This window comes from Dendrobates tinctorius, unplaced genomic scaffold (assembly GCF_039654945.1).
Source record: "Dendrobates tinctorius isolate UK_male_01 unplaced genomic scaffold, ASM3965494v1 ptg000157l, whole genome shotgun sequence".
NCBI lineage: Eukaryota > Metazoa > Chordata > Amphibia > Anura > Dendrobatidae > Dendrobates > Dendrobates tinctorius.
Window position 1 is genome coordinate 6530679 of NW_027361824.1, and position 13766 is coordinate 6544444.

At 40.3% G+C, this 13766-nt stretch overlaps 1 protein-coding gene across 5 annotated transcripts in view; it reads right to left on the reverse strand.

Annotated features, from left to right (window-relative positions):
* The window catches only part of SLCO2B1 (solute carrier organic anion transporter family member 2B1), a 196513-nt gene that overhangs the window by 107855 nt on the left and 74892 nt on the right, over positions 1-13766 (reverse strand). For all 5 annotated transcript variants that reach the window (XM_073548504.1, XM_073548502.1, XM_073548500.1 and 2 more), the window contains 3 exons: positions 8018-8119; positions 5741-5878; positions 1298-1460 (listed from right to left, as the gene is read on the reverse strand). In XM_073548504.1, coding sequence (XP_073404605.1) covers positions 1298-1460; positions 5741-5878; positions 8018-8098 — 382 coding nt within the window. In that variant the 5' untranslated portion in view covers positions 8099-8119. The remainder of the gene's footprint in view (positions 1-1297; positions 1461-5740; positions 5879-8017; positions 8120-13766) is intronic.

The window sequence follows — 13766 nt, forward strand, 5'->3', positions numbered from 1 at the left end:
TAACTTAGACCTTCAGGCAAACAAACTTTAAATCCTACAATTTTCTATATCCCTAATGAAGTAGATATTAAACCCTCTGCTACAAAAACAGTTCTTTTTCTATTTAATTGCACCACCTTATTCTTGAGGGGCCTTATTGACCTGTCAATTGGTTACCTAGACCACCAGAGAAAATCATAACCTTCTTCATTGCTCTAGGCCACCAGGTATTCACCTCTCCATTACCCTAGACCAATAAGGAAACAGACATCAATGTCCTCAGTAGATCATTGAGGAAAGAAGTAGGCATGAACCCCTCTATTACACTTGATGCTGATATTAACTATTTCCTTTAAAAATATAATCAAAGACACAAGTATCAACCTCTACACTACTCTAGGCCACCAGGGATGTAAGCATTATTCCCATCGCTACATTATAATATTTAGAATTCTGATTTTACCCCTAATCTTTACTATACCACATGGTAAGCAAACATTACCATCCTCAGTACTCTAGGCCACCAGGGATGTAAGCATTAATCCCATTGTTACATTATAATATTTAGAATTCTGACTTTACCCCTAATCTTTACTATACCATATGGTAAGCAAACATTACCATCCTCAGTACTCTAGGCCATCAGGGATGTAAGCATTAATCCCATTGCTACATTATAATATTTAGAATTCTGACACTACCTCTAATCTTTACTATACCACATGGTAAGCAAACATTACCCTCCTCAGTACTCTAGACCACCAGGGATGTAAGCATTAATCCCATCGCTACATTATAATGTTTACAATTCTGACTTTACCCCTAATCTTTACTATTCCACATGGGTAACAGACATTACCATCCTCAGTACTCTAGAGCACCAAGGGTGTTCACGTGAACTAATTACTTCTGCTGGACCATCAGGGAAGGAGATATTAAATTATCATTTAACCCAGATAACACATTTTATAGCTGGGACCATTTAGGATTCTGACATTAGCCCCCCTTCCCTCGATAGCCCACCAGGACATTTATCCCTTTTGCTATCCTAATCCATCAAGCATTCCTTACCTTTCCCGGGCTACCAGGAAGGCAGTCTTTTATTTTACAACTACCACTTGACCACCAGGATCACAAATACTAAACTCTTAGCTAGAACACAAGGAAAGCATTAATTTCTTCTTCGCTATCCCCGGGGACACAATAATTGCTATCCATGAAGCTCCTTGCATATCTAGACTTTGTGTATGTCCGCTCAGTTTTCTTACATCCGCTAGGAACAGCCCTGTAGGGTAGTTCCACAAAACTCTTTACTTACTGGCAATTGATTTGTCATATTCATACTGTCCCATGATGAAGTGAGGTAGACACATGATGAATCCAGCAGCACAGACAATCAGCGCCCCGGCGCCGATGAACCGCGGACGGTGGACTCTGCTTCCAAAGTAGCTGACGAAGACGATGAGCAGGGTGTTGCCAATCTGAAACCAAAAGTAACAGAAAAGTTACAAATGACCTGAAAATGTCCAAATATACAGTATGTGCACATTTTTTTTAATAATTGATTTTAATCGAAAACTTTTTTTTTACCATTTTGATTTTTTTTTTGCATCATGCCTATATTACAGCACATTGCAAGCTGCTCAATTCCGATCAGTCTCAAGAATTTGGGTTTCCGGCTGGCTCCCTTTTCAACCCCTCCTGTCTTATCCTGAATGTAAATCAGATCATATAGATCAAATCATTTCAGGATTCAGCTTACATTCACTTTCAGAAGAAAGGTATAGCCCTAGAAAGAGTCGAGTGGGAGTCCAGACTGTCAGGGATGACAGTGGACAGAATTGAGCAGCTTGCAGTGTTTTCTGATACATGCAGGCTGCAGATGTGAAATGGTTTAAATCTACATTGTAGCTAAAGTACAGTTCTATTAGCAGTAATTTGGAAGATGGATTTTATGACTTATGTTTACTTCAATACTAGTAGCCAACACAGCGCCACTGTCGTCCATGTGGTTGTGTTTTAGCACATCCCCATTGAAAAGCTAAGCTGCAGTACAAGGTAAAGCCAAAAGGATGTGAGCAGGAGCACAAGGTAAAGCCAAAAGGATGCGAGCAGGAGTACAAGGTAAAGCCAAAACGATGCGAGCAGGAGTAAGTTGAGTACTACTTCTTTCAACAATGCCACTTCTTTCTACCAAGGATAGACTAATGCCATCAACGTTATATCGCTGAAAGCCTTTTGTATGTATAGCTCATCATGGCTACTGATACACCCGATCCCCATCCTGGCGCTGCGTCCAGGCCTGCCACTGCTCTCCGTTCTGGGCACTCACCTTGAGCCGCTCATGCTGCTGCTCAGCGTTCTGTCCTCCCTCCTGCCTCCTCCTCCTGGCACCCTGTGAGGAGATCTGTAACTAAGACTATTAGGACCCGCCCGGTCTCTTGCCTTCTTAAAGGGGCGGCGTGCATTATTCAAAAAATGCAATCAACCAATGGCAGCGCACTGGCTGCTATTTCTGGCCTCACCTCCATAGGCAGAGCGCCGGAGCAATGAGTATCTATCATTGCTACATCCGGTTCTCATGCTAACCTGTCTGCGCTGCATCTGCAGTCTCTGTGCATTGTCTAATGCTCTCTTATTTTCCACACCATATCTGTATCCTGTTTTACCTGGTTATATCAGCAACCATCTGGGCCTAAGCCATCCCGTTCCGCCTACAGCCATCCGAGACCAAGGACTGTGTGAAGGTCACTGGAACCGACTCCGTACCAACTAACCGGACCCAGGACCCAGCGCATTACAGACTCTGCTGTAACTTTTGTTATCCCTTTCGGTCCCGCTGGGACAGCTGCCACATGTTCGGGGTCTAACTGGAAGTAGCACCGGTGTCCTCTGGGTATTCCATTCTGGCCCTGCCTGAGGGGCTTTACTACGGGTGCCCGGGGCTCACTAGTCACGCCCCCTTCGGAGCCCCCCGGACCGTGGTCCCGAGGTTCCACTTAAAGAATAAAAACGAATGTGAACTTCACCATCTCTGCCTCCGCTTCCATTTGTTACAGCTACCAATGGGGCAGGAGGTCTGGTGTGTTCCATCCATAGATGTGGGGTATGAGATTGCACAGCTCCTTCTATTATAGAAAGACTAAAGTTCATTGTGCACTTTGCAAATGAATCAATGTGAAAAATCCTTGCAGTTTATAGATTGTCACAAATTGCAACATCAATTAATGTTAAACTGTTACTCATCTTGCAAGGAATAGCATACGTAACACTTCCATGGTGAGGAGCATGAGCAGATATTGTGTTTTCATCACGAACATCCCATGTACCATGCAGTCATCTCAGAAAAACAAGGTCACGGAGGTCAAAGTTAAGAGTCTGGCACCAAGTAAAGCCCCCCCATTGTGAGATTTTCGGGTGCTTCATAATTTATGTTTCGTATTAAAAAGCCTGTCCACATGGGCAATGCCCTGGCCAAAAGTCCCTTAGTCTATTGGAAAGATCATTGCTGCTAAAATAATAAACAGATAATCCTATCTAAATGGTATCCAGTCAAAAGTTTGTAATTGCCCAACGATACAGCAGAATATCCCCTGGTGGGATACACATGATCTGAAAAGATGGAAGCACCACCTCACAATCATGTCAACTGGTGGCCTCAAGGGGCAAACGGCGAATACTAATGACTAAGGATAAACAGATCCTTCTAAGGTTCGTCAGGTTCGGCTGAACTTTAATCTTATGTCCGGTTTGGGCACCAGAACTTGGCCCGAACTCCGAATCTGAACCCGATATATGTCAACGGGGACCTTAACTTTCATGCTGTAAAATGGTCGTTGTAAGGGCTAGGGTAGGGGGCTGCAAAAGGAAGAAAAATGGAAGTAAGAGCAGGAAAATTGCCCTGCAAACAAATGTGGATAGGGAAATTACTAAGAAATAACAGATTAAAAAATATACAAAATAATAATCTTGAACAAGTTGGCGGAGGTCCAAGCGGAGGAGTGGAGCAGTTCCTTGCATGTGTAGTTTACTGTAATAAATAAATGAAAAAATGATGTGAGGTTGACTAACTAACCACAAAAACTATTACCCCGTTTGCCACCGCACCAGGGCAATCGAGAAGAGCCAAGGCTGAGCCCCAGAATTGGTGCGTCTAATGGATGCGCCTTTTCTGGGGCAGCTGAGGTCTGGTCTTATTACACTCCCTGACAGAAGTTCTGTCGCTTCTCCATGTTCTGTAAATAAAAGCTTATAACCTGACGTTAAATTCATCCATTGGTTGTATAAATTATTCTTTTGAAAGCTGAAACCCTCCGAAATGTGGTTTAGGTTAAGAAAATAAATTGCCATCAATGCAGAAATATTGATCATTTAATGAACACAGAATGGTCAGACAGAAGTTTTGTCGCCTGGTCATACAATGCACCCAATCCTAGTTTACATCCTCACCTGTGCTCAGTAAATGATCGGTTAATTAGTGGGTGTGTATAAAAAGAAACCCAGCACCCCAGACCTTCACTTGAGCTCTGACAACATGCCTAAAATCCACCCTGCGACCAAAGCCTGGATAATCAAGAGTTTATAAGCTTTTATTTACATAACACGGATAAGCGACATATCTTCTGTCAGGGAGTGTAGGCTGGGAAAGGACCAATATCCATGGACCTTCTGTCATGATCTCAGTGCGGGTTTGACTCGCACACGTGGGGTTAATGTCTGGAACCAGTGCTGATGACTGGCATTTCTGGGGTTAAAGGTTGTGATCCCGCTGCAGGCTTACCTGCACACCTGGGGCTATGATTGTGGCCTCTCATTGGTTCTGGGAGAGGCTTCTTATAGCCTCAGGACGCTCCCATCCCCGTCAGTTATACTCTTGCCCTTGGCATTGTGTGGTGACCCCTGAGTGTGTTTGTGCTGTGTTCTTGTTTGCCTGTTACTCTGTGTACGACTCGGCCTGTTCTCTGGATATTGCTTTGGATTCTGCTTGGTACCTTCTATGTCTGTTTGGCTTTGACCGCTGCCTGTCCCCGACTCTCCGTTCTGTCTCATCCCTGGTACTTTACTGTTATCTCTGTGTATGACCCGGTTTGTCTGACTTTGAGTATTCCTGTATAGTATTTTGCCTATCTCTGACAGCAGGATGCTAAGCCCCGCCCCCTTGCGGTCACATGACTATAGGTCCTTCACTGCTCACTGACTTTAGCTTCTCCAGGTCCTGTTTGCTTGAACTATCCAGCCATGTCTGACCCCGGTCCCCTCTGCAGTGTGGGTGAGTCCTTGCTCCACAGTGACAGCACCTTGGCGCTGACAGGACCGTGATACCTTCCAGCCTATTAATATCAGCCCTCACCTGTCTCCTTTGCCTTAGCTGGTTATTAAAAACGGGGGACACCATCTCAAATTTTTTTGGGGGGTCTCCCCATATTTAATAGCCAGCAAAGGCAAGCCAGATAGCTGGTCCATGGACACTGGCCCTCTCCCAGCATTATAAGACCAGCTTACATCTGTCTGCTTTCCCTTGGCTGGTTATTAAAAATACAGAGGACCCCACATTGTAAAATAAATAAATAAATAAATAATGCGGAGCAGCACATCACAGTAGAAGGGTTGTCAGTCAGCGGAGTCTGTAGATGTGGATACATTTGGGGGACTGTGGCTTCAGGAGATGGTGTTTGACTTGGACAGAGAGGGTCTGGGCATCTTCCGGGTATTTAGTGCAGCATCATAACTGGAATAACATTTTTGTGTGGGGTACAGTCACCTCATTAAAGGAAGCTAGAATCCCAGATGTCTGACTGGAGAGCCCAAATCGCTTCTCGATGGTGGAGATGGAACTTTTGAGGTAGCCAGAGAGGAGGAGCTGAGAGAGTTGGAGGAGACCATGACAAACCACGAAGACCTGAAATAATGAGAAAAGATACATTGCAGCTAATATGTAATATGTTCATGCTTCTATTTTGCATAAGGTTCCCTCCCCCGAGGAGCCCCGAAGGATCACAGTGTAAGAGGCAGGATCATTGCAGGTGATAATTGCAGGGATTATTGTACCTCATTTCTAGTCACTCTTGTCCTCTCCTAATGCCAAAGCATATGTGCATTCCTATGTGCGGTGATGCTGACAGGAGAGGGAGATGAGAGCGTGCACACACTGACACTGTGTGCTCTCGGCTCCTGCAGTGACAGTGTGTGCAGAATCAAGGAAGGCAGCTGTCAATCATCACAAGGGGAGGTGCGGAGGATGGTAACAGAGGGTGGAATGGTGCAACGAGCTCTTGGGGTGCAACAAAACCCCCTCATCTACAAATGTAATAAATAAAATGATACAACTAATATCAGTATAACAAGTCTGATTTTTATAGGTGTAAGTCCCCAGTATGAATTCATAGATGGTTTAATGTGAGTATTGAGAGTGACATACTCCCTTCTAAGAAGATGGCCACTATTTGGATCCGTACTCATTTTTCGCTAAAAATCATTTCAGTCTTAAGGTTTCATGACAAACGTTGTAGCGGATGTCTTCTGTATCCTCTATGTATCACAGTACATAGTGGTCTGGACAACACGTTACCATTAGACCTTTAGTCGGCTCATTCTCTTCTCTGTAACGCTGATTTCTCTCCATCTTGTAAGCGGAGTTTAGTTATTATGACCAAATCAGAGCTCAGCTTTCACCTCGTCATCAATCAGTTTATAAGTGAGATGAAAGCAACAGAGAAAAGAACAGGCTGCTGATACACAGAGGATGCGGAAAACTACAGGGAAAAACGTTCAATACAGCATGCAACCAAATGTATTATAGTCACAAATACTTTACATTACAGCAATAAATCCCCCGATTGTGTCACTACTAGTGATGAGCGAGTGCAGCTCTGGAGTATAATACAGGAGGTAACTCAGGATCAGTAATGTAATGTATGTACACAGTGACTGCACCAGCAGAATAGTGAGTGCAGCTCTGGAGTATAATACAGGATGTAACTCAGGATCAGTAATGTAATGTATGTACACAGTGACTGCACCAGCAGAATAGTGAGTGCAGCTCTGGAGTATAATACAGGATGTAACTCAGGATCAGTAATGTAATGTATGTACACAGTGACTGCACCAGCAGAATAGTGAGTGCAGCTCTGGGGTATAATACAGGATGTAACTCAGGATCAGTAATGTAATGTATGTACATAGTGACTGCACCAGCAGAATAGTGAGTGCAGCTCTGGGGTATAATACAGGATGTAACTCAGGATCAGTAATGTAATGTATGTACACAGTGACTGCACCAGCAGAATAGTGAGTGCAGCTCTGGGGTATAATACAGGATGTAACTCAGGATCAGTAATGTAATGTATGTACACAGTGACTGCACCAGCAGAATAGTGAGTGCAGCTCTGGAGTATAATACAGGATGTAACTCAGGATCAGTAATGTAATGTATGCACACAGTGACTGCACCAGCACAATAGTGAGTGCAGCTCTGGAGTATAATACAGGATGTAACTCAGGATCAGTAATGTAATGTATGCACACAGTGACTGCACCAGCAGAATAGTGAGTGCAGCTCTGGAGTATAATACAGGATGTAACTCAGGATCAGTAATGTAATGTATGTACACAGTGACTGCACCAGCACAATAGTGAGCTCAGCTCTGGAGTTTGGTTACTAATGTCAGAAATCAGTAGTTCTGAGGGTACAAAGAACACATTGCACGAAAATCTGTGTGTTATACAATGGTAGCGTGTGAGAAGATAACACAGTAATTTCCGTGTGTACGGTCGGTGCATCACTGCGCACATTTGGATTCTCTATATAACCTGGCAATACTAGTAATTCCTGGTCTGCTGCATACTCGGAATGTCACACATCTGCCATTACATAACTGATTGTATGACAAATCACATGCAGGTGGAGCATGTAAAGGAGAAAATTCATAAAAAGTGTCAGCTGCCAAACAAGTGCGTTGTGAGTGAGGTATGGACTGAGTGTGAGTGGGCTGTGAGTGAGGTGTAGACTCAGGGTGAGTGTGCTCTGTCTGTTTCGTACCTTGATGCTGGTGAATGGATTCCTGCAGCACTTCTTTTTTGTCTGATTTTCACAGTAGACATTTTGACTCGTGGCCGTCATTTTCCTCCAGATACTTTACTCCTGTGTAAAAAATGAATATTGTGTAAGAGGATCTCAGCAGATCAGACGCTTTCCATCCTAACAACTTCAGGGAAAAAAAAGGGTGAGGATAAAAAAACACATTACACCATCGTCTTCTGTAATGATCTGAATGCACAAGAGTCGAAGGGGTCAAATTACTCAAGAAGTGAAATCGGGACAGATCAAACATCGTGGAAAACATTTATGCCACAAACTTAACCACCACGGTGGCCTCACCCATATACATCTCATTCATAGAAATACCCTAAAATCATGTCAGAATTGCTTTTTTTCAGCATTTCATCCACATTTTTTTCCCCATTTTTCAGTACAGTACATGGTGAACTGAACACTGCCCTTCAAAACTGCAACTTTTCCCACAAAGAATAATATCTAGTATAGCTATGTCAATGAAAAATAGAAAAGCTGTGATACTTGGGAAAAAAAGAGGGAAAAATGGAAGCCATAAAAATGAAAATTGGCTGCAGAGGTAACAAGTTAAAACGGTTGTCCATGCTCTGGAAAAAAATGTGCCGGCTGCTGAATTGTGACAGTGTGGTGTTAATGCGGTGCGCACTTTGTAACGATTCCGCAGTGGTCCAGGAGGTCACATGACGTGCGGATGACATTTGCATAATAGCACTTGCAAGCCAACTCGTCTAGTCGGCTTGTGATTGTAAGTATGCTAATCGCACACGTGGAGTCACTTGACTGTCTACTTGCGCCAGCAATATTGGGATAATAAGATGGCTCTTGCACCGAACACTGTCACGTTTCAGCAGTCTGCAACAACAGAGTGACTACACACTTTCGACCAAATTCTGGACAACACCTTTAATAAATAATATAGTGCGTTTGAAAGACACAACATTTTCAAATATTAGAGGGGAGAAGTTCCTATGACTGTGACTGTAGATGCTGTTCTTCTTTATAGGCACATTGTATTGGTACATTGTGAGACAGCGCTGTATAAAATTATACCTCTATGTACTAACTAATAAGTGTTTGTTTATATATATATATATATATATATATACTGATTTAGTTTGTACACAAAAGGTGTGCTGATATATAGAACTGTATCTCAACATACTAGTACAATGTGCCTATAAAGAAGAACTTAATTTCCTTCTATGACAGAATCACTGACTGGGAGGATCAGAGAAATTCAGGAGATATAGTATATTTTGACTTCAGCAAAACATTTGACAAAATATCTCATACAATCCTTATTAAAAAACAAAAAGGATGAACTATGGAATGGACAAGGCAACTGTAAAGTGGATTCATAACTGGCTCAGTGTTTAGACCCAAGAAGTGGTGATAAATGGCTGCACATCCAGTTGGAAGAATGTCTCAAGTGGGGTACCACAGGGCTCTGTCCTGGGCCCTGTATTGTTCAACATCTTTATCAACGATTTAGATGAAGGAATTGAGGGTAAACTGATTAAATGTGCTGATGACACAAAGCTAGGAGGGATAGCTAATACTAGAGCAGTGGGCAGCAACTAAGAATGGTTTTTAACAGGAAGAAATACAAAGTCCTATCTATGGGCAAGAAAAATGAAAAAAAACATATAAAAAATGGGAGGAAAAGAAATAAAGCAACAATAAATCACAGACTGTGCATGAGTCAACAGTGTGATGCAGCAGCAAAGGAATGGGCCACAATGTTCTTTTGACATGTTTAATGAAAACAAAAGACTACGAATAACATATCACAGTTGAAGGACTCAAGAGCTTTAGGTTGACCCCTCAGTCACCACTAGGAGCAAGTAAAAAAAACTACACATGTAAAGCCCTGCTTGTCCAGTCTATGTCTCTACCTCACTCAACCATAAGCTTGAGAAGAGGAACACAAGTGTAGAAATAACCGGCCATAAATGTAAGAGACCCTTTCCTTGCCACATATTTGGGAATCTAATCTCTATAATGAGGTGAGAAGATACCAAACTCCTTCAGAAATTCCCCAAACACAAAAACTTAACACAGATATTTGATTGTTTGCAACATTAAAATCAGAGAATGGAACAAACGGAGGCCACAGCAGATCTCCTTCTCTCCATCCAGATTACGTGTAGGCATGACTGACCCTTGTGGAGGGAATTAGGAAGGATTCACAACTTAGTGAATAAGATCCATTTAGAATAGTCAGATAATTGCGACTAATAAAGAATAACTGGTATCGTGAGGAGGTAGGAAAAGAAAAACACTGAAATATTAAAAAGTATTTCACTGGTTCCTACTACAACCCCTGTCACCAAAAGTGGTGGCCTGAGGAGCAGAAACTCTTGAAGCACCATCTCTCTGCCTGAGGCATACTAAACTCACAGGCAGCGCTGCAGAACCCGTATTATCTGGTTATTATTATCTTTACCTCTGTTAGCTAAAATCTAAAGATATGAAAATTCTGAGAATCACCGATAGGAATAAAAGTCTTCATAAACGTTGTATCTCACAATGCAGAGAAACGACATTCCTACCGTGAATGAAAAAGTAAGCAATCAGACGAGCGAATGGCCAAAGTACAGAAGTCATAATAATCTACAGTGGAAGAAACAAACAAAGGAAATCCAGACATATTACACGTCCCTGAGTGAGGAGTAATGGCACCGGTGTACAGGAAGCTGGGAGATTTCTATGTACAAGAATATAAATGCAATAATACTGCCCCTATGTACAAGAATATCACTACTATAATACTGCCCCTATGTACAAGTACAAGAATATAACTACAATAATACTGCCCCTATGTACAAGAATATAACTACTATAATACTGCCCCTATGTACAAGAATATAACTACTATAATACTGCCCCTATGTACAAGAATATAACTGCTATAATACTGCCCCCTATGTACAAGAATATAACTACTATAATACTGCCCCTATGTACAAGAATATAACTACTATAATACTGCCCCTATGTACAAGAATATAACTGCTATAATACTGCCCCCTATGTACAAGAATATAACTACTATAATACTGCCCCTATGTACAAGAATATAACTACTATAATACTGCCCCTATGTACAAGAATATAACTACTATAATACTGCCCCTATGTACAAGAATATAACTACTATAATACTGCCCCTATGTACAAGAATATAACTACTATAATACTGCCCCCTATGTACAAGAATATAACTACTATAATACTGCCCCCTATGTACAAGAATATAACTACTATAATACTGCCCCTATGTACAAGAATATAACTACTATAATACTGCCCCTATGTACAAGAATATAACTACTATAATACTGCCCCCTATGTACAAGAATATAACTACTATAATACTGCCCTCTATGTACAAGAATATAACTACTATAACACTGCCCCCTATGTACAAGAATATAACTACTATAACACTGCCCCCTATGTACAAGAATATAACTACAATAATACTGCCCCTATGTACAAGAACATAACTACTATAATACTTCCCCTATGTGCAAGAATATAACTACTATAATACTGCCCCTATGTACAAGAATATAACTACTATAATACTGCTCCTATGTACAAGAATATAACTACTATAATACTGCCCCTATGTACAAGAACATAACTACTATAATACTTCCCCTATGTGCAAGAATATAACTACTATAATACTGCTCCTATGTACAAGAATATAACTACTATAATACTGCCCCTATGTGCAAGAATATAACTACTATAATACTGCTCCTCTGCACAAGAATATAACTACTATAATAGTGCCCCTATGTACAAGAACATAACTACTATAATACTTCCCCTATGTGCAAGAATATAACTACTATAATACTGCTCCTATGTACAAGAGTATAACTATTATAATACTTCCCCCTATGTACAAGACTATAACTACTATAATACTGCCCCTATGTACAAGAGTATAACTACTATATTACTGCCCCTATGTACAAGAATATAACTACTATAATACTGCCCCTATGTACAAGAATATAACTACTATAATACTGCCCCTATATACAAGAGTATAACTACTATAATACTGCCCCCTATGTACAAGACTATAACTACTATAATACTGCCCCTATGTACAAGAGTATAACTACTATAATACTGCTCCTATGTACAAGAATATAACTACTATAATACTGCCCCCTATGTACAAGAATATAACTACTATAATACTGCCTCCTATGTACAAGAATATAACTACTATAATACTGCTCCTATGTACAAGAATATAACTACTATAATACTGCTCCCTATGTACAAGAATATAACTACTATAATACTGCTCCTATGTACAAGAATATAACTACTATAATACTGCCTCCTATGTACAAGAATATAACTACTATAATGCTGCCCCTATGTACAAGAATATAACTACTATAATACTGCCCCTATATACAAGAATATAACTACTATAATACTGCCCCCTATGTACAAGACTATAACTACTATAATACTGCCCCTATGTACAAGAGTATAACTACTATAATACTGCTCCTATGTACAAGAATATAACTACTATAATACTGCTCCTATGTACAAGAATATAACTACTATAATACTGCCTCCTATGTACAAGAATATAACTACTATAATACTGCTCCTATGTACAAGAATATAACTACTATAATACTGCTCCCTATGTACAAGAATATAACTACTATAATACTGCTCCTATGTACAAGAATATAACTACTATAATACTGCCTCCTATGTACAAGAATATAACTACTATAATGCTGCCCCTATGTACAAGAATATAACTACTATAATACTGCCCCTATATACAAGAATATAACTACTATAATACTGCCCCCTATGTACAAGACTATAACTACTATAATACTGCCCCTATGTACAAGAGTATAACTACTATAATACTGCTCCTATGTACAAGAATATAACTACTATAATACTGCCCCCTATGTACAAGAATATAACTACTATAATACTGCCTCCTATGTACAAGAATATAACTACTATAATACTGCTCCTATGTACAAGAATATAACTACTATAATACTGCTCCTATGTACAAGAATATAACTACTATAATACTGCCCCCTATGTGCAAGAATATAACTACTATAATACTGCTCCTATGTACAAGAATATAACTACTATAATACTGCTCCTATGTACAAGAATATAACTACTATAATACTGCTCCTATGTACAAGAATAAAACTACTATAATACTGCTCCCTATGTACAAGAATAAAACTACTATAATACTGCTCCCTATGTACAAGAATAAAACTACTATAATACTGCCCCTATATACAAGAATATAACTACTATAATACTGCCCCCTATGTACAAGACTATAACTACTATAATACTGCCCCTATGTACAAGAGTATAACTACTATAATACTGCTCCTATGTACAAGAATATAACTACTATAATACTGCCCCCTAAGTACAAGAATATAACTACTATAATACTGCCCCATGTACAAGAATATAACTACTATAATAGTGCCCCTATGTACAAGAACATAACTACTATAATACTTCCCCTATGTGCAAGAATATAACTACTATAATACTGCCCCCATGTACAAGAATATAACTACTATAATAGTGCCCCTATATACAAGAACATAACTACTATAATACTTCCCCTATGTGCAAGAATATAACTACTATAATACTGCTCCTA